Source organism: Nicotiana attenuata, unplaced genomic scaffold (genome assembly GCF_001879085.1).
Source record: "Nicotiana attenuata strain UT unplaced genomic scaffold, NIATTr2, whole genome shotgun sequence".
In the NCBI taxonomy this organism is placed as follows: domain Eukaryota; kingdom Viridiplantae; phylum Streptophyta; class Magnoliopsida; order Solanales; family Solanaceae; genus Nicotiana; species Nicotiana attenuata.
The window spans coordinates 74043-98491 of record NW_017674249.1 but is presented as its reverse complement, the minus strand read 5'-3'; the positions used below and the strand labels follow the sequence as shown (position 1 = coordinate 98491).

General features: G+C 40.2%; 1 protein-coding gene across 1 annotated transcript; it reads right to left on the bottom strand.

Annotated features, from left to right (window-relative positions):
* Nucleotides 1-20397: 20397 nt before the first annotated feature.
* On the bottom strand, nucleotides 20398-22926 carry LOC109218282. Its single transcript, XM_019382635.1, has 6 exons — nucleotides 22921-22926; nucleotides 22240-22838; nucleotides 21666-22006; nucleotides 21516-21580; nucleotides 21153-21410; nucleotides 20398-20967 (listed from the first exon to the last, which is right to left on the bottom strand). Exons 1-6 carry the CDS (start codon nucleotides 22924-22926, stop codon nucleotides 20398-20400), a joined length of 1839 nt encoding a protein of 612 aa, XP_019238180.1.
* Nucleotides 22927-24449: the final 1523 nt, after the last annotated feature.

The following is a 24449-nucleotide window of genomic DNA, read 5'->3' as shown; positions in this document are numbered from 1 at the left end:
TGAAAAAAGTGCTCTATTTGGCATCAAAGAGTTGTAACAAGAAACTACCAAACTAGCAACGTGAGTATTCTAGAAGAATTTTAGTTTTATATTGTTTAACTCTTCCATTATAATATTGGGATTTAGTTTGGTCTTTAATTATAGGGAGTAGTATTAGATACGGGCTTTTATGATAAAATTGATTAGTTGTTGAATTGGTGATACGAAGGAATTACAGAGAATTAGTTTAATAGGGACATGGCAGCCTAATTGAGGTTATTTCAAGTGGAATAAGGAGGAATTTGACAGAATAATACCCGATTATGTTGGTAGTTCATGAAGTTGATACTTACCCAGTGTTTGTGATAATATAGATTGATCGAAAGAAGTTGTACGGACCGCTCGAAGTTGCGCGCTTGGTATTTCGGCACGAGTATAGTGAGTAGTAATCTTACCGCAATTTGTGTTTTCATAACTGGCATGATTTACACATGATTTTTAATATGAATATGTTACCGATTATATTAAGTTGCATGTGGGACAAGTCTTTTACTCGATATGATACCGAAATAGTTATTGGAGATGATTAGCTTTAAATATTCTTGTTGTCACTAGATATGTTCTACCGTTACTTGAATTTACTGTTATTGAAATGAAATTACATAATTTGATAAGAACCGAAATGCCCTATATTATTTTAAAATATTTTCCTATGAGTATATACGGATACAAAGACAAGTATAAATGGGAGTAGACTTTGAAGGATCCCGTAGCTAACGGCGGGTTCGTTAGACCTGGTACACCTTGTATTTACTGATTACAGAGTACAGTTATAGCCCTCGCTAGTGGGAAGGTAAAACTAGCGTACCGTTACCGATTTCCCTCGAGTAGGGACTACCGTTATATTTGACTTCTTGCGAAGAAGTCCACAGTTATATCGATTACATGATCCGTTCACTGAAACCTCCCAAATGTGAATATTGATATTAGATAGTGGTTACCGAGCTTATTACCGAACTGTTAATTATATTATACTACAAGAAAAGCATGACGAGACTGAAAATTTTATTTATTGTTTCTGAAAGGACATTTTTATGTATTTTCTCTTTGAGATACTAGCATGTTTCTGACTTGTCCTCAAATAAAAACGGTTGTGGTTAAGTGTTATTACTCACTGAGCTAGCGACTCATTCCCCGCTAATTTTTTTACAGAGACAGCAGTTGACGCAGGCGAGGACTTCGTTAATTAGAGCGCACAGGTTGATATTTCTCGGTGAACCTCGCACTTGTTCGCGTGGGCAGAGATTTTATTTATTGTTATGGTCTTTTCATTGAATTCTTAGAGTCGCTCCATAGTCATTATTTTAGTGTCATGAGTATTCTTTTGTTATTATAGTCTTATGTTAAGTATCGTTCTCACTTATCAAAGTTGGAGATAAATTAGTATTTCTAGTGGTTAGTTGGTGGTTTAGTTATGGTGGAGACTTGTATTGGTTAATTGACAAGTTGTTAGTTGTTTGGTATGATATTAGGATGTTTGGTTGTTGATTTGAGACAGGAAATTTTTGGGATGGTCCAAAAACAGGAGAAACTCTATCCGATTTTCTGTAAAATTACCGATGAGGCTTACTTGGGAATACTTGCTCCTAAGCGCCGGTCACAATCCTAAATTGGGTTGTGACACATCTATCACAGGAGAATATGTCTCCATATAATCAATATCAAGCCTTTGCCAAAAATCCTTATGCCACAAGTCGTGCTTATCTAACGACTTCATTTTTATCATTTTTGTTCGCTCAAAAATCCATTTTCATCCCACTTCTTTATTCCTTCTGGTGTTCGAACTATACGCCCGAATACTTCACGTATTTTAAGTGAAGTTAATTCTGCCGGGATAGCATCTTTCCATTTTGTCCAATCATTTCTCTGTCGGCATTCATCTACAAATCTTTGTTCAAGATCCTCATCTTGTTGCATTATTTCAACAACAATATTATAAGCAAAAACATTATCGACAATAATATTATTTCGGTTCCATCTTTTTTTCTGTAGAGACACAACTTATTAAGATCTCTTCATTCTTATTATTTTCAGGTACCTGGACCTCCTCTGAGGTCTTATGATTTGTTATGTCACATGACTCGTTTTGAGTAATTGCCTCCATATTATGATTCCCTAGATCATTTGCTCTTTTTCTCTTTCGGGGATTTTTATCTTTGGAACCAATTGGTCTACCACGTTTCAACCGTGGCTTAGACTCATTTACATTTATAGATTGTCCAACCGGGACATCAATTCGAATAGGAGCATTAGCAGCTGGAATATATGATTTAGTCACCCTTGGTAGGTCAGTGAATGCATCTGGCAGTTGATTTGCAATTTTTTGCAAATATATTATGTTTTGAACCTCGTGCTCACATTATTTGTTTGAGGATCTAAATAAGATAGTGATAATGCATTCCAATCTATCTCTTTTTCCAACTGCTTATTTTCTCCCCCTAATGTTGGGTATACTGATTCATCAAAATAGCAATTAGCAAATCTTGCCGTAAATAAATCTTCAGTTATAGGTTCCAAATATTTTATAGTAGAAGGAGATTCATACCCAACATATATCCCCAATCTTCTTTGGGGACCCATTTTTATGCGTTGTGGTGGGCAATTGGAACATAAACTGCACATCCAAATATTCTAACATGAGAAATATGTGGCTCCTGGCCAAAAGCTAATTGTAATGGGGAGACTTTATGATAACTTGTGGGCCTGATCCGCACAAGAGTTGTTGCATGCAAAATAGCATGACCCCATGCCGAAATGGGAAGTTTTGTTCTCATAAGCATTGGTCTAGCAATTAATTGGAGGCATTTGATCAATGATTTCGCTAAACCAATTTGTGTATGAACATGAGCAACTAGATGCTCAATTGTTATCCCGGTTGATATACAATAATCATTAAAAGGCTTGGGACGTAAATTCACCAGTATTATCAAGAAGAAGTGTCTTAATTGCATAATTTGAAAAGTGTGCTCTTAATCTTATTAATTAAGCCAGTAACCTCGCAAAGGCCAAATTACGGGTTGATAACAAACACACATGTAACCATTTTGTAAATGCATCTATAAAAACCATATAATATCTGAATGGTCCACGTGGTGGGTGTATGGACCCACACATATCACCCTGTATACGTTACAAAAATGCAGGAGATTCAACTCCACCTTTAATTACTGATGGTCTGATGATTAGTTTGCCTTGAGAACATGCAACACAAGAGAATTTTTTTTGTTTGAAGAATCTTCTAGTTCTTCATGACCATGTGGATTCACAATTATTTTGCGCATCATATTATAACCGGGATGGCCCATTCGGTCATGCCAAATAATAAAACCATTAGTAAACCCCTTGTTTACTATGTCATGTCATTCGATTACACTAATATTAGTGTAGTATAATCTGGAGGAAAATGCGAGAAGCTTTTCAAGCACATGCTACTTTTCTGCTTTTATTGTAGTAATGTAAAGGTATTCAATCTTTTCTTCATTGGTGGTCTCAATATGATAGCCATTTTGGCGAATATCTTTGAAACTCAACAAGTTTCTTTGAGACCTGCTACAATATAATGCATCATTAACAACCAATATTGTTCCTCCAGGTAGTAATACAGTCGCTCTTCCAGAGCCTCAATTATTTTTGTACTACCAGATATTGTTATGATATTGGCTTATTTCATAATTAAGCAAGAGAAATATCTCTTATATTTTAATATGGTATGCGTCGTAGCACTATCTAGAAGACATATTTCTTCTTTATTATTCATATGGAAAATTGAAGACTGGGAAGTTTCATATTCTTCATAAAGAAAAAAAAATGCATCATAAGTATTATTAAAAAATTTAAGAACAAAAAAAACTATATTTAGGAAAGTAAATAATGACAACATAAAAAGTTTTATTTCAAATATGAACTTCATTAAATAAAAAAATATTTATTCTTATAATTTCTCCCAATAATAAGTCTTTAGTTATGATGCTCAAAGAAGTCTCCAACTTCTAAATGAATAATATCTGCAAGGCCTTCAAAAATATCATCTTTATAGGCAAAGTTTGCTTCAACTTTATCATGATTATTCATAGGCACCGCCTCAACATCATTTTGAAAGGTCAAGTGAGTCTTAAGTTTATTTTTGTTTCCCTTTTATAGAGGCTTGATAAAGTTTGACAAAATATTCTGGCGTACGTCAAATTCGTGCATAATGATTTTTCATACCATATCGGCAGACATTATTACCTTTTCCTTTTGAAGGATTATTCTGAGAACTCTTATTGTCCTCTTGTTATAACGACCACCAACATGATGATTATTATTTCATCCCTTGCCATGATTATATATATTCATACGACAATGATAATTATTTTGTCTTCTTTCAGACTTTTGATTTATCAATATCATATTTACTTATGGTAATGGAGTTGATCCGGTACTGGGGCGGACTTCATAATTTTTTATTAAAAGGTATCATTCACACTGCCACTATTATATCATTAATATGGTCCAAGGTAGATCTGCCGGCGTTCGCAGACCCTGGAGTCCCCTTCCCTCTATCTTAGTTTTCTGTTTTCTTTCATTCCAAAAAACAGATGTATTTCCTTAAAACCAGTATTTGTAGAAATTCTTAGATGTTCATGGATTGTGACACCATATATTTTGGGTAGTCTTGTACTAGTGTATTAAATCTTGTACTAGTGTATTAAACTGTTATAAAATTTTCGCACTTCATATCTGTTTAGTTTAAACTATTGTTAGTTACTGATTTGTTAATGATTAATGTGTTAGAACTATATCTGTTGGCTTGCCTAGCATTCTAAGAGTTAGGCACCATCACGATCCCGACGGTGGGGAATCCGGGTCGTGACAAGAGCTTTTTCTTTTTTACATTCTACTTTTGTGACTGAGTTGTAACCATTCATCAGAGACTCTTATGCTTCTTAAATGTGTTCTTGAAGTGAATGGAAGTTGAAGTACGTTGCAAGACAACTTGCACTTTTGCTTCTCTATGATACTTATATTTTTTTGTTGTTTTATGTCAAACTATTTTCTTTAGAAAAATAAGTTTCATGTGAGGTTGTTTTTAACCATTCTAGGAATCTTAGTGAATCATAGAGTGAATATAATTTTTTCTTTTGACATGTATTTCACTAGGAAATACTTGAAATCATATCATTTTTTTCCAGTATATGCATGATTTCTTTTGTGATGCATCTTTTGTGTTTTCTCGTGTCATATTAACAACGAAAAATAATTTTGTAAATGAAATAAATGACATGCTTATATGTAAATTAAAAAAAGAAAGCTAAAATATTTATTGCAATTGATGAAACATGCGAATCGAATGATCAAAGTCGGCATAGATTTTTTTACATTCTTTAAATCCTAATGGTTTTCCTCCTTATAGATTAATTTTGAAAGAAAATTGTCCTATTATATTACTACAAATTTTGAATCCTTGTGGATGTTTATGCAATGGAACACGATTGAGCTGTTGTAATTTTAAAACATATGTTATAAGTGCAAAAATTGCAAGCGATGACTTCAAAAATACGTATGTATTTATACCGAAAATACCATTGATGTCATCACAAGATGAAAAATTACTAGTACAATTTAAAAGAACACAATTTTCAGTAAGACTCTATTTTGCTATGACTATAAATAAAGTACAAGGCAAAGATTAGATTTTGTTGGAATATATTTACGAGAACCAGTATTTGACATGGTCAGCTTTATGTTGTATTGTTAAGAGCAAAGGCTTCCAACTGTGTCAAGATATTAATTCGGCCCCAAAATCGAGATAGTGATGACGATTATTCTACATACTATATAGTTTACGATGAAATCATTCAAAAGTATTTCTTGTGAATCTTTCACATTTTACTTTGTGCTAAACTAAGCAAAGTTGAACATACAATTTTAGAACAGGAACACCCATCTTGTTTGTGGTACATGTACTTCAGAATTCCCATAATATGGTTGATGCATGCTCATAAAGCATATTTATGAGTTTCTACATATGATGGTGAAATGTAGTTTGTTGCTATAGACAGGTTTGCCAAATAAGCCATACAACAATATTTTTCTTCTCATATATCCATCGCTTTTGAACTGCTTCTAATCAGGTTGCTTGGATTTTATTTTAATTTTGATTCTCTAACTGTTTTTTTAACTATCCCTCTTTGTAATTTTTTGTAATTCGTTTAGTTTCCCTAGCGTACGATGGCTAAGGGATGTAGTACAAGCTTCTGAGAGGTTGTTTAAAAAGGAAGGATGGAAACTATAGGCATAGGCTCTTTATTCAACTGATGCCTTTTCCCCAAAAAGGACTTTCCTCGAATCATTTGATACACTACACTGTAAATGCTTTGTTTTTGCTACTGATAATTAAATATACTTGTTAGATTTGTGAGGAAGAAGATTCAGAATGGAGAAGAAAGAAGATCGAAATTGTATTGCAAAAGTCAGTGAGACCTCCGTTCATTACAATGCTATATAGGGGCTTCTCCACTAACTAAATGACAGTTGTTGTACAACTATCAACTAACCACTTTAACTAACTAACCACTCTTAACTAAGTAGCACACCTTTTGCTTTTGCTATATACAATTTTACCTAATATTTCAAGACTCCCCTTCAAGCTGGAGGGTGAAAAGCATTGAACACTCCGAGCTTGGAAAGAAGGAAGGAGTGATGAGCAACACCAAGAACTTTTGTCATAAGATCAGCCAACTAAATTTTGGTTGAAATGTGATGAGGAGCGAGCAAGCCATTCTTAGTCTTTTCTCGAACAAAATGACAATCTATCTCGATGTGCTTTGTCCTTTCATGAATTATGGGATTTGCTTCTATTTGAAGCGCAACTTTGCTATCACAATATAGATCAACAGGTTGATGTATCTCAATGTTCAACTCTTGCAACAATCCAACTAGCCAGGTAACCTCAGCTGCTACTGCTGCGAGGCTTCTATATTCAGCTTCAGCTGAGCTTCGATTCACTGTCTGCTGCTTCTTGGACTTCCAGGACAATAAGGAATCCCCTAGCTTGACAACGTATCAAGTGATCGACCTTTGTGTGTTTGGACATGCTGCCCAATCTGAATCACAGAAGGCAGAAAGGTGAGTAATAGGGCCCTCTTGAGAAAGACACCAAGACCAAGTGAACCTTTAATGTATCTGACCACTCCAAGTGCAACAGTTAAGTGTGATTTCTTGGGATGCTGCATGAACTGACTCAAAACTTGCATGGCAAAGCGAATGTCAGGTCGTGTAATGGTCAAGTAGAGTATCTGGCCTACTAGCCTTTGATAACTGCCCACATCTTGCAGCTCTTCATCATCATTGTGCCCAACATGTTTGTCATACTCTGTAGTGGTGAGTTTCTGATTAAGTTCAATAGCAGTGGATGCAGGTTTCACAGCTGTGGTGGATATTAATTCCAATGCATATTTTCTCTGGTTCAATAACATCCCCTTATCTGATCTCAGCACTTCAATGCCTAAGAAATATCTAAGCTCACCAAAAAATATTTGACCATAAAGTTGTTATGTAATGTGCTCTTGGCCTCTTCCATAAGGGAAACACTACTACCAGTGATCAAGAGATCATCAACATACACCAATATAATCACAATGTCATGTGCTCTCTGCTTGGTGAATAGAGAATGATCATATGCACTCTGCTGATACCCTGCTCCCACTAAGGCATCTATGAGCTTAATGTTCCTGTAACGACCCGACCGGTCGTCTTAAGAATTTACGCCCCGATCCCCCATTAACTGCTTCCCCTAAGTTTATTTCTGCTATTTTGGTTTGCCGGGACGTTCGGTGTTGAGTTTTGGAGAGTTTTGGGACACTTAGTCCCTAAATGAGAGCTTAAGTGTTGAAAAGTGGTCCGTAGTCTGAACAGTATGAAGACGATCTCGGAATGGAGATCCGATGGTTCTGTTAGCTTCGTTAGGTGATTTCGGGGGTTGGGAGCGTGTTCGGAATGTATTTTGGAAGTCCTTAGCTCATTTAGGCTTGAAAGGCCGAAGTTTGAATTTTATAAGTTTCCAGTCCGATAGTGAGTTTTTGATCCGAGGGTCGGATTAGAATTCCGGAAGTTACAGTAGTTCCGTCATGTCATTTGGGATGTGTGTGCAAAATTTTAGGTCATTCGGACGAGGTTCGGGTAGGTTTTTGATCGAAAGCGTGTTTTGTTGGAATTTAAAGTTCTTAGGCTTGAATCTTTGATTAATGCGGGTTTCCAGCGTTGTTTTAGGTGTTTTTAAGATTGGTACAAGTTTGAATAAGATATTAGGTGGTATTGGTGCGTTTGGTTGAGGTCCCGGGGGCCTCGGGATGATTTCGGGTGGTTAACGGAGGAAATTTCTAAGTTTGCAGCAGCTGGTATTTTGTTCCTTCTGGTATTTTCGCTTCTGCGGCTTGGGGACCGCAGAAGCGGAGCCGCAGAAGCGGATCCCTCATCGCAGAAGCGAGATTGGTCTTCCCCCTCAGGAACCGCAGAAGCGGTTATTTATCCGCAGAAGCAAAAACTGTCCTTTTAAATGAAACCGCAGAAGCGGTAATGAATCCGCATAAGCGGCAACCGCAGGTGCGGTTTAAGACCGCAGAAGCGGAATCTAACTTTAATGAAGAACCGCAGAAGCGGCTCGCGGTCTGCAGAAGCGGTCCCTTGACCGCAGAAGCGGTAATCTCTGGGGTGAAATATCAGATTCGAGGGTTAGTTTCAAAAGTTGGAGAAATCAATTGAGAGCTCGGGTAAGGGCGATTTACAGAGGGTTTTGAAGAGAAAACTATTGGGTAATGTTTTCTTAATCCCTTCTAGTTATATTTCATCGTTATATAGTTAAATGCATCATTGGAATTCGAATTTAGGATCAAAAATTGGATAATTTGGGGTAAAACTTCATTGGCTAAATTATTGAGTTTTGAGTGAGCATTTGACCTCCGATTTGGGAGATTTTATATGGTTAGACTCGTGAGACTACGAGGGTTCTGAAAAATGTGAAAATTATTCGATTCCGGGGCGTTGGCCTGGAGGGCATTTTGGTCATTTCACCTAATTTTACGCCGTAGCCTTGAATTTATTAGCAAAACTAGGTGTTTGCGATGTTATTTACAATGTGTAATTGAATTGAATAGATTTGAGCCATTTGGAGTCGGATACTTGTGGCAAGAGCGTGGTTTCTAGTTGATATTGAGCCGGTTCGAGGTAAGTGGCTTGTCTAACCTTGTGTGGGGGACCTTTCCCCTTAGGATATGATCTTTGAATATTTGAATGACTCGTACGTGAGGTGACGAGCGCGTACTTGAGCTAATTGTTGTAAACCCGTTTCTAGTTGAAGTATTTATATTGAGATTTCTTGTTTACTTGTTCATTTTAACTGTAAGTTCATACCTGTGCTAGCTTAGAGACTCATGTTTAGCTGGCTTACATGCTTATTTGTTTTAGCTGTGCTATTTGTACTCTGTGAAGCATGTTAGGCTATAATCTACTACTTTTTGTCCTGATTTTTAGCATTGTTCCGAGATTTATGAATTGTTGTTGTTGTTGTGTGTTTAATTTGGGATCACCGACTCGCTTATTGAGGATACTAAGAGATCCTCGGGATACCGAGAGATCCCCCGTGTTGATGATGAGGATACCAAGAGATCCTCGGGATACCAAGAGATCCCCGGCTACTATTCCTTGTTGATGGCAGTTTTCCTTGTATTGTTACCTTTGCTTTCTATTGCCGTCTATCCTTATTTACCTGGTTTAGATTCTCGCTGTGGACTTTATTTAAACTGTTTCTGTTATCTTATTATTTATTATGTTATCTCAGTAGGGCCCTGACCTTCCTCGTCACTACCCAACCGAGGTTAGGCTTGGCACTTACTGAGTACCGCTGTGGTGTACTCATGCCTCTTCTGCGCATGTTTTTCGTGTGCAGATCCAAGTACTTCCTCCCAGGCGTATCATCCTCGTGGTGGAGAGTCCTAGCCGAGACTTGAGGTATATCTGCTACGTCCGCAGACCAGGAGTCTCTACTCTATTTCGGCTTTAGCAGATAGTTCCTTTCTTTCCTTTCATGTTGTTTAGACATTCTGGTGTAGAGCAGATTACTACATTCTATTAGCCTGTGTTTCCCATGAGTTTTCGGGTTTTGGGATTCAGTTGTAGACTTCCGCATATTTTTGAGTTGTATAGGTCGAGTGGCCTTATATACAGTTGTTATTTCCGTATGTTCAGTTTTAATTAATTATTCCGCAAATGTTAATTTGTTATTCCGCACTGTTAGGCTTACCTAGTTGTAGGAACTAGGTGCCATCACGACATGTTCATGGAGGGTGAACTGGGGTCGTGACAAGTTGGTATCAGAGCTCTAGGTTCATAGGAGTCACGGAACACAGGCCGGTTTATTAGAGTCTCGTGATCGGTACGGAGACGTCTGTACTTATCTACGAGGGGCTATGTAACTGTTTTGGAAAAAAAAATCTTCATTTCATTTGAATTCCTCGTCGTGCGATATTTTTGGATATCAATTCTAAAATTCTAACTTCTATTCTCTCACAGATGGTGAGGACACGTGTTACTCGAGATGATCAGGCACCCGCCCCCCTACTGCAGCTGCCAGAGGCCGGGGCCGGGGGAGAGGTCGAGGACGCGTACGTGGTGCAGCCAGAGCACCTGCGCGAGCTGCCGCCGAGGTACCACCAGCAGATCCAGCCGGAGCCCAGGCACCTGGCACACCTACTACTGCCACTACTACTCCAGCGCTCCAAGAGACTTTGGCTCAGTTCATGAGCATGTACACCACCTTGGCTCAGGCAGGGTTGCTTCCCATTGCTGCAGCCACATCCCAGGCCGGGGGAGGAGCACAGACTCCCGCCGTCCGCACTCTTGAGCAGCGAGTGCAGGTTGAGCAGGCTCTCGAGATTATTTCGGCACTGCCTGCAGCGCTAGTTCAGCCCGAGGATGGGTCAGCTGCTTCAGAGGACGAGCAGCGGAGACTTGAGAGGTTCAAGAAGTATGATCCCCCAGTGTTCAGTGGATTAGCATTAGACGATGCCTTGGGATTTCTAGAGGAGTGTCATCGTATTCTTCGCACTATGGGTATAGTGGAGTCCAGCAGGGTTTCTTTCAATTTTTTTCAGCTTCAGGGAGCTGCCTATGATTGGTGGCACACTTATGAGATAGACAGTCCAGTCGAGGCTGCTTCACTGACTTGGACCTAGTTCTCGGATATGTTTATGAGAGAGTTTGTTCCCCAGAGTCTCAGGGACGCATGGTGCGCAGAGTTTTAGCATTTGCGCTAGGGTGCTATGACCGTTTCAGAGTATGCTATCCGTTATACCAGGTTGGCCAGGCATGCACCGGCTTTGGTTGCTACAGTTCGGGAGAGAGTTCGCAGGTTCATTGAGGGTCTTATTCCACCCATCATATCTAGCATGGCTCGAGAGTTGGAGATGGACATTCCTTATCAGCAGGTAGTGAGCATTGCTAGGAGGATTGAGGGTATGCTCGCCAGGGAGCGAGGGGAGAGGGAGGCCAAGAGGTCTCGAGAGTGTCGGGGTCACTACTTTGGTGCCGTACCCCATCAGCAGGTCGTTATGGCAGAGGTTATGCGGGTCGCCCTGTTCATTCAGCTCTTCCAGCAGTCGGCAGTGCTCCAGCTCCACCTACACCTCAGGAGCCTTACTATGCACCTCCAGTTTCTAGCGCGCCTCCTGCGCGGGGTGCTTCCAGAGGTCAGTCCAGCAGACCTGGCCCTAGTCAGTCACAGTCACCGCGTCCTCCCAGAGCTTGTTTCGAGTGTGGTGATACACGCCACATGGTTAGGGACTGCCCCAGACTTGGTAGGGGTGCATCTTCACAGACTGCTCAGCCACAGCGTGTTCCTCAGAGTTCTCAGGCCATGGTCACAGCTCCAGCTGCTACCCCACTTGCCCAGCCGGCTAGGGGCGGAGGTCGGGGAGATAGAGGTCGCCCTCGAGAGAGAGGGGCCGAGCCAGATATTATGCTATTACTGCTCGTACTGAGGCTCTTGCCTCCGACTCCGTCATTACAGGTATTATACTGGTTTATCATAGAGAGGCATCGGTTCTATTCGATCCGGGCTCTACTTATTCTTATGTGTCTTCTTACTTTGCTCCGCATTTGGGTGTGCCTCAGGATTCTTTGAGTTCCCCCGTTTATATTTCTACTCCTATGGGAGATTCTCTTGTTGTGGACCGCGTTTATCGGTCATGTTTGGTTACTATTCGTGGTTTTGAGACTAGAGAGGATTTATTGTTACTCGTTATGGTGGATTTTGACATTATTTTGGGCATGGACTGGTTGTCGCCCCATTTTCCTATTCTTGATTGTCACGCCAGGACCGTGACATTGGCTATGCCAGGTATTCCGCGTATTGAGTGGAGTGGTACTTTAGATCACACTCCCAGTAGAGTCATCTCTTTTCTTAAAGCTCAGCGCATGGTTGAGAAGGGGTGTGCCGCGTATTTGGCTTATGTGAGAGATGTTAGTGTTGATACCCCTTCTGTTGATTCGGTTCCAGTGGTACGGGACTATCCCGATATGTTTCCAGCCGATCTTCCGGGCATGCCGCCCGATAGAGACATTGATTTTGGCATTGATCTGTTGCCGGGCACTCAGCCCATTTCCATTCCTCCGTATCGGATGGCTCCTCCTGAGTTGAAGGAGTTGAAGGATCAGTTGCAGGAATTTCTTGGTAAGGGTTTCATTCGACCAAGTGTTTCACCGTGGGGTTCTCATGTCTTGTTTGTGAAGAAAAAGGATGGTTCTATGCGTATGTGTATTGACTACTGTCAGTTGAACAAGGTTACAGTGAAGAACCGTTATCCTTTGCCTCGTATTAATGATCTCTTTGACCAGCTTCAGGGCGCACAAGGTGTTTTCTAAGATTTGACTTCGCTCAGGTTACCATCAGTTGAAGATTCGGGAGCTAGATATTCCGAAAACTGTCTTCAGGACTCGATACGGTCATTACAAGTTCCTTGTTATGTCATTTGGGCTGACCAATGCCCCTGCAGCTTTCATGCACTTGATGCACAGTGTGTTCAGGCCATATCTTGACTTCGTTCGTGATTATTTTTATTGATGATATTTTGGTGTATTCCCGGAGTCGGGAAGATATGAGCAGCACTGAGGACCGTGCTACGACCTTGAGGGAGAAAAAGTTATATGCAAAAGTTCTCAAAATGTGAGTTTTGGCTGAGTTCTGTGCATTCTTAGGCCATGTGAATTTCTAGTGAGGGTATTGGGGTGGATCCGAGGAAGGTAGAGGCCGTGCAGAGTTGGCCCAGGCCGTCCTCAGGTACAGAGATTTGCAGTTTCCTTGGCTTTGGCGGGTTAGTACGCGTCGTTTCGTGGAGGGATTTTCATCGATTGCTGCCCCTATGACTAGATTAACCCAGAAGGGTGCCCCATTTCAGTGGACAGAGGAGTGTAAGGCGAGCTTTCAGAAGCTCAAGACAGCCTTGACTGCAGCCCAATCTTGATGTTGCCTACCGGTTCGGGGTCTTATACTATTCTATTGTGACGCCTCGAGAGTTGGCCTTGGAAGCAGTGTTGATGCAGGACGGTAGGGTGATTGCCTACGCGTCCAGACAGTTGAAGATACATTGAAAAGAAATTACCCTGTCCACGACCTTGAGTTAGCTGGCCATTGGTTCATGCCTTGAAGATCTAGCGTCATTATCTATTATAGGAGTGCCTTGTGAGATCTATACTGATCATCGGAGTTTGCAGCACTTGCTCAAGCAAAAGGATCTCAATATGCATCAGAGGAGGGTGGTTAGAGATGCTGAAGGATTATGACATCACTATCCTGATATCAACCCAGGCAAGGCCAATGTGGTGGCGGATGCCATGAGTCGCCGGGCGGAGAGTTTGGGGAGTCTGGCATACCTACCAGCTTCAAAGAGGCCTATGGCGATGGATGTTCAGGCCTTAGCCAGCCAGTTCGTGAGATTGGATCTTTCAGAGCCCAGTCGGGTTCTAGCGTGTGTGGTTTCCCGGTCTTCCTTAATTGATCGCATCAGGGAAGCAGCAGTATGAGGACCCTCATTTACTTGTCCTTAAGGACAAGGTTCGGCGTGGAGATGCCAGAGATGTGACCATTGGAGATGATGGAGTATTGAGGATGCAGGGCCGGATTTGTGTGCCCAATGTTGGATGGTTCTTCGAGAGATGATTCTAGCAGAGGCCCATAGTTCGCGGTATTCCATCCATCCGGGTGCCGCGAAGATGTATCAGGACCTGAGGCAGCACTACTGGTGGAGGCGGATGAAGAAAGATATAGTTGGCTATGTGTCTAGATGCCTCAACTGCCAACAGGTGAAGTATGAGCACCAGCGCCCGGGTAGGTTGCTCCAGCAGATAGAGATTCCGAAGTGGAAATGGGAGCGCATCACCATGGATTTTGTATCTGGACTTCCACGGACCTTGAAAAAGTTTGATTCCATTTGGGTTATTGTGGACCGGCTGACCAAGTCGCTCATTTTATTCCTGTGTGTACCACTTATTCATCGGAGCGGTTGGCGGAGATTTATATCCGGGAGATCGTCCGTCTGCATGGTATTCCAGTTTCTATCATTTCGGACAGAGGTACTCAGTTTACATCACGGTTCTGGAGAGCCGTGCAGTAGGAGTTAGGCACTCGGGTGGAGTTGAGCACAGCATTTCACCCCCAGAGGGACGGACAGTCCGAGCGCACTATTCAGATTCTTGAGGATATGCTTCGCGCGTGTGTGATTGAGTTTGGAGGGTCTTGGGATCATTTCTTGCCATTGGCGGAGTTTGCTTATAACAACAGTTATCAGTCCAGCATTCAGATGACGCCGTATGAGGCTTTATATGGTAGGAGGTGTAGATCTTCGGTGGGTTGGTTTGAGCTGGGTGAGGCCAGGCTATTGGGTACAGAGATGGTTCAGGATGCATTGGAGAAGGTCAAGGTGATTCAGGACAGACTCCGTACAGCCTAGTCTAGACAGAAGAGTTACGCGGACAGGAAGGTTCGTGATGTTTCATATATGGTTGGTGAGCGGGTTCTGCTTCGGGTCTCGCCTGTGAAAGGCGTTATGAGGTTTGGGAAGAAAGGGAAGCTGAGTCCGAGGTTTATTGGCCCTTTTGAGATCTTGAGGCGAGTTGGGGAGGTTGCCTATGAGCTTGCCTTACCTCCCAGCTTGGACGGAGTTCATCCGGTATTTCATATTTTGATGCTCCGGAGGTATCACGGTGATCCGTCGCACGTGTTCGATTTCAGTTCAGTCCAGTTGGACAAGGATCTATCCTATGTTGAGGAGCCAGTGGCTATATTGGACAGGCAGGTCAGAAAGTTGAGGTCAAAGAACATAACTTCAGTGAAGGTTCAGTGGCGGGGTCAGCCGGCCGAGGAGGCGACTTGGGAGACCGAGCAGGATATGCGCAGCAGTTACCCTCATCTTTTCACTACTTCAGGTATGTTCTCTATGCTCGTTCGAGGACGAACGAATGTTTAAGTGTATGAGGATGTGACGACCTAGCCGGTCGTCTTAAGAGTTTACGCCCCGATCCCCCATTAACTGCTTCCCCTAAGTTCATTTCTGCTATTTTGGTTTGCCGGGACGTTCGGTGTTGAGTTTTGGAGAGTTTTGGGACACTTAGTCCCTAAATGAGAGCTTAAGTGTTGAAAAGTGGTCCGTAGTCGCAACAGTGTGAAGACAATCTCGGAATGGAGATCCGATGGTTCCGTTAGCTTCGTTAGGTGATTTCGGGGTTGGGAGCGTGTTCGGAATGTATTTTGGAAGTCCGTAGCTCATTTAGGCTTGAAATGCCGAAGTTGAATTTTATAAGTTTCCGGTCCGATAGTGAGTTTTTGATCCGAGGGTCGGATAGGAATTCCGGAAGTTACAGTAGTTCCGTCATGTCATTTGGAATGTGTGTGCAAAATTTCAGGTCATTCGGACGAGGTTCGGGTAGGTTTTTGATCGAAAGCGTGTTTTGTTGGAATTTAAAGTTCTTAGGCTTGAATCTTTGATTAATGCGGGTTTCCAGCGTTGTTTTAGGTGTTTTTAAGATTGGTACAAGTTTGAATAAGATATTAGGTGGTATTGGTGCTTTTGGTTGAGGTCCCGGGGGCCTCGGGATGATTTCGGGTGGTTAACGAAGGAAATTTCTAAGTTTGCAGTAGCTGGTATTTTGTTCCTTCTGGTATTTTCGCTTCTGCGCCTTGGGGACCGCAGAAGCGGCTCCCTCATCACAGAAGCGAGATTGGTCTTCCCCCTCAGGAACCGCAGAAGCGGTTATTTATCCGCAGAAGCGGAAACTGTCCTTTTAAATGAAACAGCAGAAGCGGTAATGAATCCGCATAAGCGGCAACCGCAGGTGCGATTTAAGACCGCTGAAGCGGAATCTGACTTTAATGAAGAACCGCAGAAGCGGCTCGTGGTCCGCAGAAGCGGTCCCTTGACCGCAGAAGCGGTAATCTCTGGGGTGAAATATCAGATTCGAGGGTTAGTTTCAAAAGTTGGAGAAATCAATTGAGAGCTCGGGTAAGGGCGGTTTTTAGAGGGTTTTGAAGAGAAAGCTATTGGGTAACGTTTCCTTAATCCTTTCTAGTTATATTTCATCATTATATAGTTAAATGCATCATTGGAATTCGAATTTAGGATAAAAAATTGGATAATTTGGGGTAAAACTTCATTGGCTAAATTATTGAGTTTTCAGTGAGCATTTGACCTCCGATTTGGGAGATTTTTATATGGTTAGACTTGTGAGAGTACGAGGGTTCTGAAAAATGTGAAAATTATTCGATTCCGGGGCGTTGGCCTGAAGGGCATTTTGGTCATTTCTCCTAATTTTATGCCGTAGCCTTGAATTTATTAGCAAAACCAGGTGTTTGCGGTGTTATTTACATTGTGTAATTAAATTGAATAGATTTGAGACATTTGGAGTTGGATACTCGTGGCAAGAGCGTGGTTTCTAGTTGATATTGAGCCGATTCGAGGTAAGTGGCTTGTCTAACCATGTGTGAGGGACCTTTCCCCTTAGGATATGATCTTTGAATATTTGAATGCCTCGTACGTGAGGTGACGAGCGCGTACTTGAGCTAATTGTTGTAAACCCGTTTCTACTTGAAGTATTTAAATTGAGATTTCTTGTTTACTTGTTCATTTTAACTGTATGTTTATACTTGTGCTAGCTTAGAGACTCATGTTTAGGTGGCTTACTTGCTTATTTGTTTTAGCTGTGCTATTTGTACTCTGTGAAGCATGTTAGGCTATAATCTACTACTTCTTGTCCTGATTTTTAGCATTGTTACGAGATTTATGAATTGTTGTTGTTGTGTGTTTAATTTGGGACTACGGGACGGCTTCCCGGGAGATTCCCCTGTACTTGAGTTATTCTGGACTGAGGGTGCGGGATACCAAGAGATCCCCGACTTGCTTATTGAGGATACTAAGAGATCCTCGGGATACCGAGAGATCCCCCGTGTTGATGATGAGGATACCAAGAGATCCTCGGGATACCAAGAGATCCCCGACTCGCTTATTGAGGATACTAAGAGATCCTCGGGATACCGAGAGATCCCCCGTGTTGATGATGAGGATACCAAGAGATCCTCGGGATACCAAGAGATCCCCGGCTACTATTCCTTGTTGATGGCAGTTTTCCTTGTATTGTTACCTTTGCTTTCTATTGCCGTCTATCCTTATTTACCTGGTTTAGATTCTCGCTGTGGACTTTATTTAAACTGTTTCTGTTATCTTATTATTTATTATGTTATCTCAGTAGGGCCCTGACCTTCCTCGTCACTACCCAACCGAGGTTAGGCTTGGCACTTACTGAGTACCGCTGTGGTGTACTCATGCCTCTTCTGCGCATGTTTTTCGTGTGCAGATCCAGGTACTTCCTCCCAGGCGTATCATCCTCGTGGTGGAGAGTCCTAGCTGAGACTTGAGGTATATCTGCTGCGTCCGCAGACCAGGAGTCTCTACTCTATTCCGGCTTTAGCAGATAGTTCCTTTCTTTCCTTTCATGTTGTTTAGACATTCTGGTGTAGAGCAGATTACTACATTCTATTAGCCTGTGTTTCCCGTGAGTTTCCGGGTTTTGGGATTCAGTTGTAGACTTTCGCATATTTTTGAGTTGTATAGGCCGAGTGGCCTTATATACAGTTGTTATTTCCGTATGTTCAGTTTTAATTAATTATTCCGCAAATGTTAATTTGTTATTCCGCACTGTTAGGCTTACCTAGTTGTAGGAACTAGGTGCCATCACGACATGTTCATGGAGGGTGAACTGGGGTCGTGACAGTTCCACTGTCTTGAAGCCTGTTTCAGGCCATAGAGTGATTTCAATAGTCTGAAAGCTTTGTTCTCCCCCTGTCCTAGAAACCCTGTGGCAAGACCATGTGTACCTTTTCGTAAAGATCCCCTTGTAGGAATTCATTATTGACATCCATTTGATAGATGATCCATCCCTTGGAGGCTGCTATACTCAGAACAGTTCTCACCGTTACCATGTTGGCAACTGGTGAGAATGTCTCATGATAGTCCAACCCTTCTTGTTAGGTGTATCCCTTTTGATAACAACACGATAGGAGATTAAAGAATTACTAAAGAAAAATAAAAAAAATCAAGAAACGTGCGGAAGCTAAGAAAATAGAGAAACAAAAAAAAGGACGGAAAATTAAAGATAGATTGAATTCAAGAAAGAGTTCTTGAATTCAAGAAGTCTATTCTTGAAGTTGAATCCTAACAACAACAATTAGCTAACAAAGAACTAATCGCCTTTGGTAGAGAATTAAAAACAAGAGATAGATTGTGAAACCCGACCCTTTAGAATAACAAGAACAACAATAAGCCTAAACTTATCACCTTTCTTGAATACCTAGAAGTGATCTAAGATTTCGAAAGAGTTTAATCTTACCACCTTAAGTTGAGTCTTGAAGGTTGAAGAATAAATCCAAGAGTAGCCACACACAAGAGTGCAAGAAAAATCTCACAATTTTTATTGATAATAGTCTAAATAATCTAAGTCTAAAAATAAAGAAGACACCCCTTTATATAGAGAGGGGTCACGAAATTCTACCTAAAAAGCAAGGAAATAAAGTCCTAAACTACTTTGGACAACAAGTCCAACTACCATAGGAAAAGGTAAAGCTCTAGGAAATAAAAACCAAGTCAATCTTGGAAAGTAATTCCAATGATCTTAGGAAAAGAAAAACAAAACCTTAACTACCTAGGAAAGCATCAAATATGTCCTAACAAACTATGAAACAAAATAAGGAAACTTGGGCGCCAAGTTGGCTCCTTTCTTGCATTCTTGTGTGTGGCTACTCTTGGATTTATTCTTCAACCTTCAAGACTCAACTTAAGGTGGTAAGATTAAACTCTTTCGAAATCTTAGATCACTTCTAGGTATTCAAGAAAGGTGATAAGTTTAGGCTTATTGTTGTTCTTGTTATTCTAAAGGGTCGGGTTTCACAATCTATCTCTTGTTTTTAATTCTCTACCAAAGGCGATTAGTTCTTTGTTAGCTAATTGTTGTTTTTAGGATTCAACTTCAAGAATAGACTTCTTGAATTCAAGAACTCTTTCTTGAATTCAATCTATCTTTAATTTTCCGTCCTTTTTTTTTTTGTTTCTCTATTTCTCTTAGCTTCCGCACGTTTCTTGATTTTCTTGTTTTTCTTTAATAATTCTTGAATCCCCTATCGTGTTGTTATCACCTTTGCTACTAGTCGTGCCTTAAATATGTCAACCTCTCCAGTTGATTTATATTTAATCTTAAACACCCATTTATAACAAATTGGTTCCTTCCCTTCTAGTAAGTCGACCACTTCCCAAGTATGGTTCTCTTCAAGTGCTCTAATTTCTTGGTCCATAGCTTCTATCCATCTTGGATCATTTGCAGCTTCCTTAAAAGACTGTGGTTCAGCTAAAACTGAAAAAACACTGAGATATAACTGATATGTAGGGGATAGATGATCATAAGAGAGAGCATTAGAGATGGAATAGACAGTGTTGGTGTGTGTCTTGGCAGTGGTGATGTAATTCTTAAGCCAAACAGAGGGCCTTCGTTGTCGACTAGACTTCCTAGTCTCTACTTCTATAGATGCTGGTTGTGAGTGCACTTCTTCTGTTCCTGCTTCTTCTATTGTTGTCTCAACTTATGGTTCAAGGATACCAGGAATGAGATTCTCACTTATTGGGGCAGCAGTTGTAGTCTCATGGTCTTCACCAGACTCTGCATGATCTGTGATTGTGTCCATATTAGCATTCTCCACTTATGTAGTAATGTTTTCAGCAACTGGCACTTGCATGTTCTGGGTTGTGGTTGGAATCACAAGTGCATGTGGTTGGTGTCTATCTATTTCTACGGCTGAAGGTTGAGAAGTGAATAGATCCTCTGTACAGTCTGAATCAGTAGTTCTCGCAAAAGGAAAGACCTGCTCTTTATTACCACATCTCTGCTAACAAATGCACTTCTATTCTCCAGATCATACATCCTATAACCCTTTTGTGTTTCTGAGTATCCAATAAGGACAACCCTTTTTGCTATAACCGTGAACGTATCACCTTTAGGCATGTTACTTGCATAACATAAGCAACCAAACACCCTTAAGTGATCTAATTTGGCTGGCTTTCCATACAATAACTCATAAGGGGATTTTCCTTTCAAAATACTAGTGGGCAGTTTGTTTATCAAGTATACTGCAGTTCTTACACAATCACTCCAGAATCTCCTAGGAATCGAGCTTTGAAATTTCAAGGCTCTTGCAACCTCCAGTATATGCCCATGTTTTCCAACTACCTCATTTTGTTGTGGGGTGTATGGGTAACTACTTTGGTGTATGATTCCTAGAGAAGCAAATAAAGCATTGCATTGAGAGTTGAAGAACTCGGCACCATTATCTGATCTAGCAATCTTCACAGTAGCTTCAAACTGAGTATTTATCATTGTAAGAAAGTTCTTTATTACAACAACTACTTCACATTTATACTGTATTAAGCACACCCAAGTAAACCTGCTGTAGTCATCTACTATTGTAACAAAATAAAGCTTCCTGTCATATATAGGTACCTTATGAGGTCCCCATACATCCATGTGTATGAGTTGAAAACAACTACTTGATCTGGTGCTACTAAGTGGAAACTGTAGTCGACAACTACTTCACAGTTGTCCTGCTCTCCAGCTCGTATCTTATTCTTTAGTTCTGAAATATGCTGCATAGATTTTGTTGATGCATGACCTAGCCTCAAATGCCACAATGTTATTTCTCCGTGTTCCTTCAAGAAACTAATTGTTGCTGTTGGTAAATTTTCTTTTATCACATATAATCCATTATTTTCTCTACCAATCCCTATCACCTTGACATTGTAGAGCCCCTGAAATATACAGAAATCAGGATAAAAACCAACTGAGCAACATAACTGTCTAGTGATCTTTGACACTGACAATAAGTTGAATTTAAAATCTGGCACATACAATACTCCTTCAATAGTTTTATCCCCTAAAACTACTGCATCTCCTGTATGTGTGATTTCTGCTCTACTGCCTGTAGGAAGATGTACTTGCTCTATGATCTGCTTTTCTAATATTATTTAGAGCATTCTTACAATGTGTCACATGGTGAGTAGCACCTGAATCCACTATCCAAATATGATCATTAGCAGCTGCATTTGTCATTAAAGTAATGCTACCTGTAGTATTAGTGGAACATTCATTTATGGTAGTCTTCTGCAACAAATTCACCAATTGTTTGTATTGATCCTCAGTGAAGAAATTTCCTTGTGTTGGCAGCATAGGCACCTGTTTCTCTTCACTTGTTGCATTGTTCACATAGGTCCTGCTTCCTGAGTTTTGCCCTTTCTTCTTGCTTTTGAAATCTGATGGATACCCCACTATCTTGTAACAAATTTCCTTTAGGTGTCCTTTGTAACCACAATAATCACATATTAATCCTGGCCTCTTGACTCGTGACCTTTACCAGCCAACATTGTAAGAGGATCATTCAATGTGTCTGTGACTCCTAGAGTTTTTTGACTTTCTTCTTGTGTAACTATTGCATAGGGTTCATTCACTGTGATCACAATTCTTTTGGCCAAGACATTACTTCGAATGTTACCATAACACTCGTCCAATCCCATAAGGAACTATAATAGGCGAATGGTTTTCAAGAGCTCTACTGAAGGCCTGCACTCCTCACAGTCACACGAAGCCATAGGTGCTATGGCATCTAGTTCATCCAATAGATCCTTCATTTTCGAATAATAGCTAGTGACCAAGTCTGTTCCTTGTCTCAAAGTCGCAATAGCAGTCCAAAGATGATAAATCCTTGTTGGATTTGACCTATCAAATCTCTCCTGAAAATCAGCCCATATCTTTTTTGCATTCGATGCATATACGATGCTAGGCATTAATTCATTCGAAACAGTACTACCAATCCATGATAGAACAATTGCATTACATTTCTCCCATTGCTCTGCTAATTCACCTTTATACATACCCTTTACACAAGATCCATCCACAAATCCAAGCTTGCTCTTTCCCCGGAGTGCCAATTTCATCACCCTGCTCCACAGGGCGTAATTTTCTGGGCCTGTGAGCTTGAGCGAAATTAAGACTAGTCTTGGAGTGTCTGAGGCTTGCAAAAATAGCGAATGATGAGCTGACTTCGTTGTCTGCCATGGCTGCTTGAAATTGAGCTCGAAATTGAAGAATTTCTCAGCTCTGTACTTCGCCTCTGTATTTCTACCAGAAAACTTGAATCTCTCCGGAACTAGATCGGAATTACAGTCCCAACAATTTTCGCTCTGATACCATGTTAGATTTGTGAGGATGAATTCAGAATGGAGAAAAAGAAGATCGAAATTGTATTGCCAAAGTCAGTGAGACCTCCATTCATTACAATGCTATATATGGGCTTCTCCACTAACTAAATGACAACAATTGTTCAGTTGTCAACTAACCACTTTAACTAACTAACCATTCTTAACTAATTAGCACACCCTATACTTTTGCTATATATACTTTTACCCTATATTCCAAGAATTCTTTCGTTTCTGTTAGAATTTTTGTTCCCCTTTGAACTATGGCTGCCTAGAAATGCTACAAGTTCATGTAAAAGGTTTTCTGAATTTTTATTCGCTATGCTCTAAGAAGAGAGGTGAAAAAAAAATATTATTTTGACAATTATAATGATTCTCTCTTCTTAACATTGTTGTTTAATCTTAAAAAAAATAATTAACTATGACATATTATATACAAAGATACTAATAAGAGAAGCCTGACCACACAAGGCTATCTGCAGATTCTGGATAATGATCCTATAGTAACCTAAAAATGCATGATGTCTGAGAAATATGCTTGGCCAAAAGCAAATTTTTCATGTGGTTGCAATTGCTAGGAAGCTACTGGACTCAGGTAAGTCCTAACTTTCAATTTGTTTCAAGTTATTATTCTTCCATGTTAGTATGTAGTGTGACTTAATCTGCTTAACTTTGAATACTGTACGTATCTCTTATTACTTTGCTGAATTTCAGGAACAAAAAAGAAAAATAAATTTTTTGCTATCCAAATTAACTTTTTAACAATACTAAAGGTAGGTTGAGATACTGAAAGAAGAAAATTTTTTATCTCTTTCTCAATTATGCTAAATCTGGATATGTTTTCTGTGAAATATAGCTTTTTCTTGTGAACACAAATGTCATTAGGCTTGATATAAATACTGGGTTGCTTAAGCTGTACCTGCAAATGACAACGAGCTTGAGCTAATTCGAAGCATCTTACATAAATGCAATATGTAAGATTCATTATTGCTATGTAAATGTTATTTATTTTATTTATTGAAAAATTGAATCGTTATTATATACAAAGGCCAAAATGGATTGGTTAGTTTATACAACTTATTCATATTTTTTTGTTGCTCTCTTTATCTTCTTTGTTGATATATGATTTTCTTGCTTTGATCGCTTTCTCCTAGGATTGTTGCTGCTTGACATACCCACTTTGGTGTCTTTGCTCTGGGGCTGCTATTGTTTTTCAATTTTCATATGCTTTATTAATGTCCTTTTCAGGTAAATTTTGCAAACTGACTATGTTTTTTTGGTTACTTCTCTATCTAAGCGAATTCCCATTTAGCTTGTTTGAGATTCTAGAAGATATTCCATATTCCCATAGTAAATAAGTAGGACATAATTTTTACAAATAATGAAGCGTTATTGATGCTTATGTGTAATCATCCTTGGCTATAACTGTTCCTTTCTACGTTCAACCTAAATTAAAAATACATATGTAAGAACTTAAAATTTAAGAGTGTTATATGCCCTGATGTTGCTGCATATCCATTACTTCTAAATAGAGTTTTTAAAGCTAGAATAATAAATATAGCAGTTGAGAAAAGCAATTGAGAATATATATATATA

Excerpts from the sequence above, each read along its gene's own strand:
- LOC109218282 (XM_019382635.1), bottom strand. Across the intron at positions 21,581-21,665 it reads TATTTGGATAGTGGATTCAG|GCAGTAGAGCAGAAATCACA; the intron begins GTGCTACTCACC and ends ATCTTCCTACAG. Across the intron at positions 21,411-21,515 it reads GGGATAAAACTATTGAAGGA|GGGCTCTACAATGTCAAGGT; the intron begins GTATTGTATGTG and ends TGTATATTTCAG.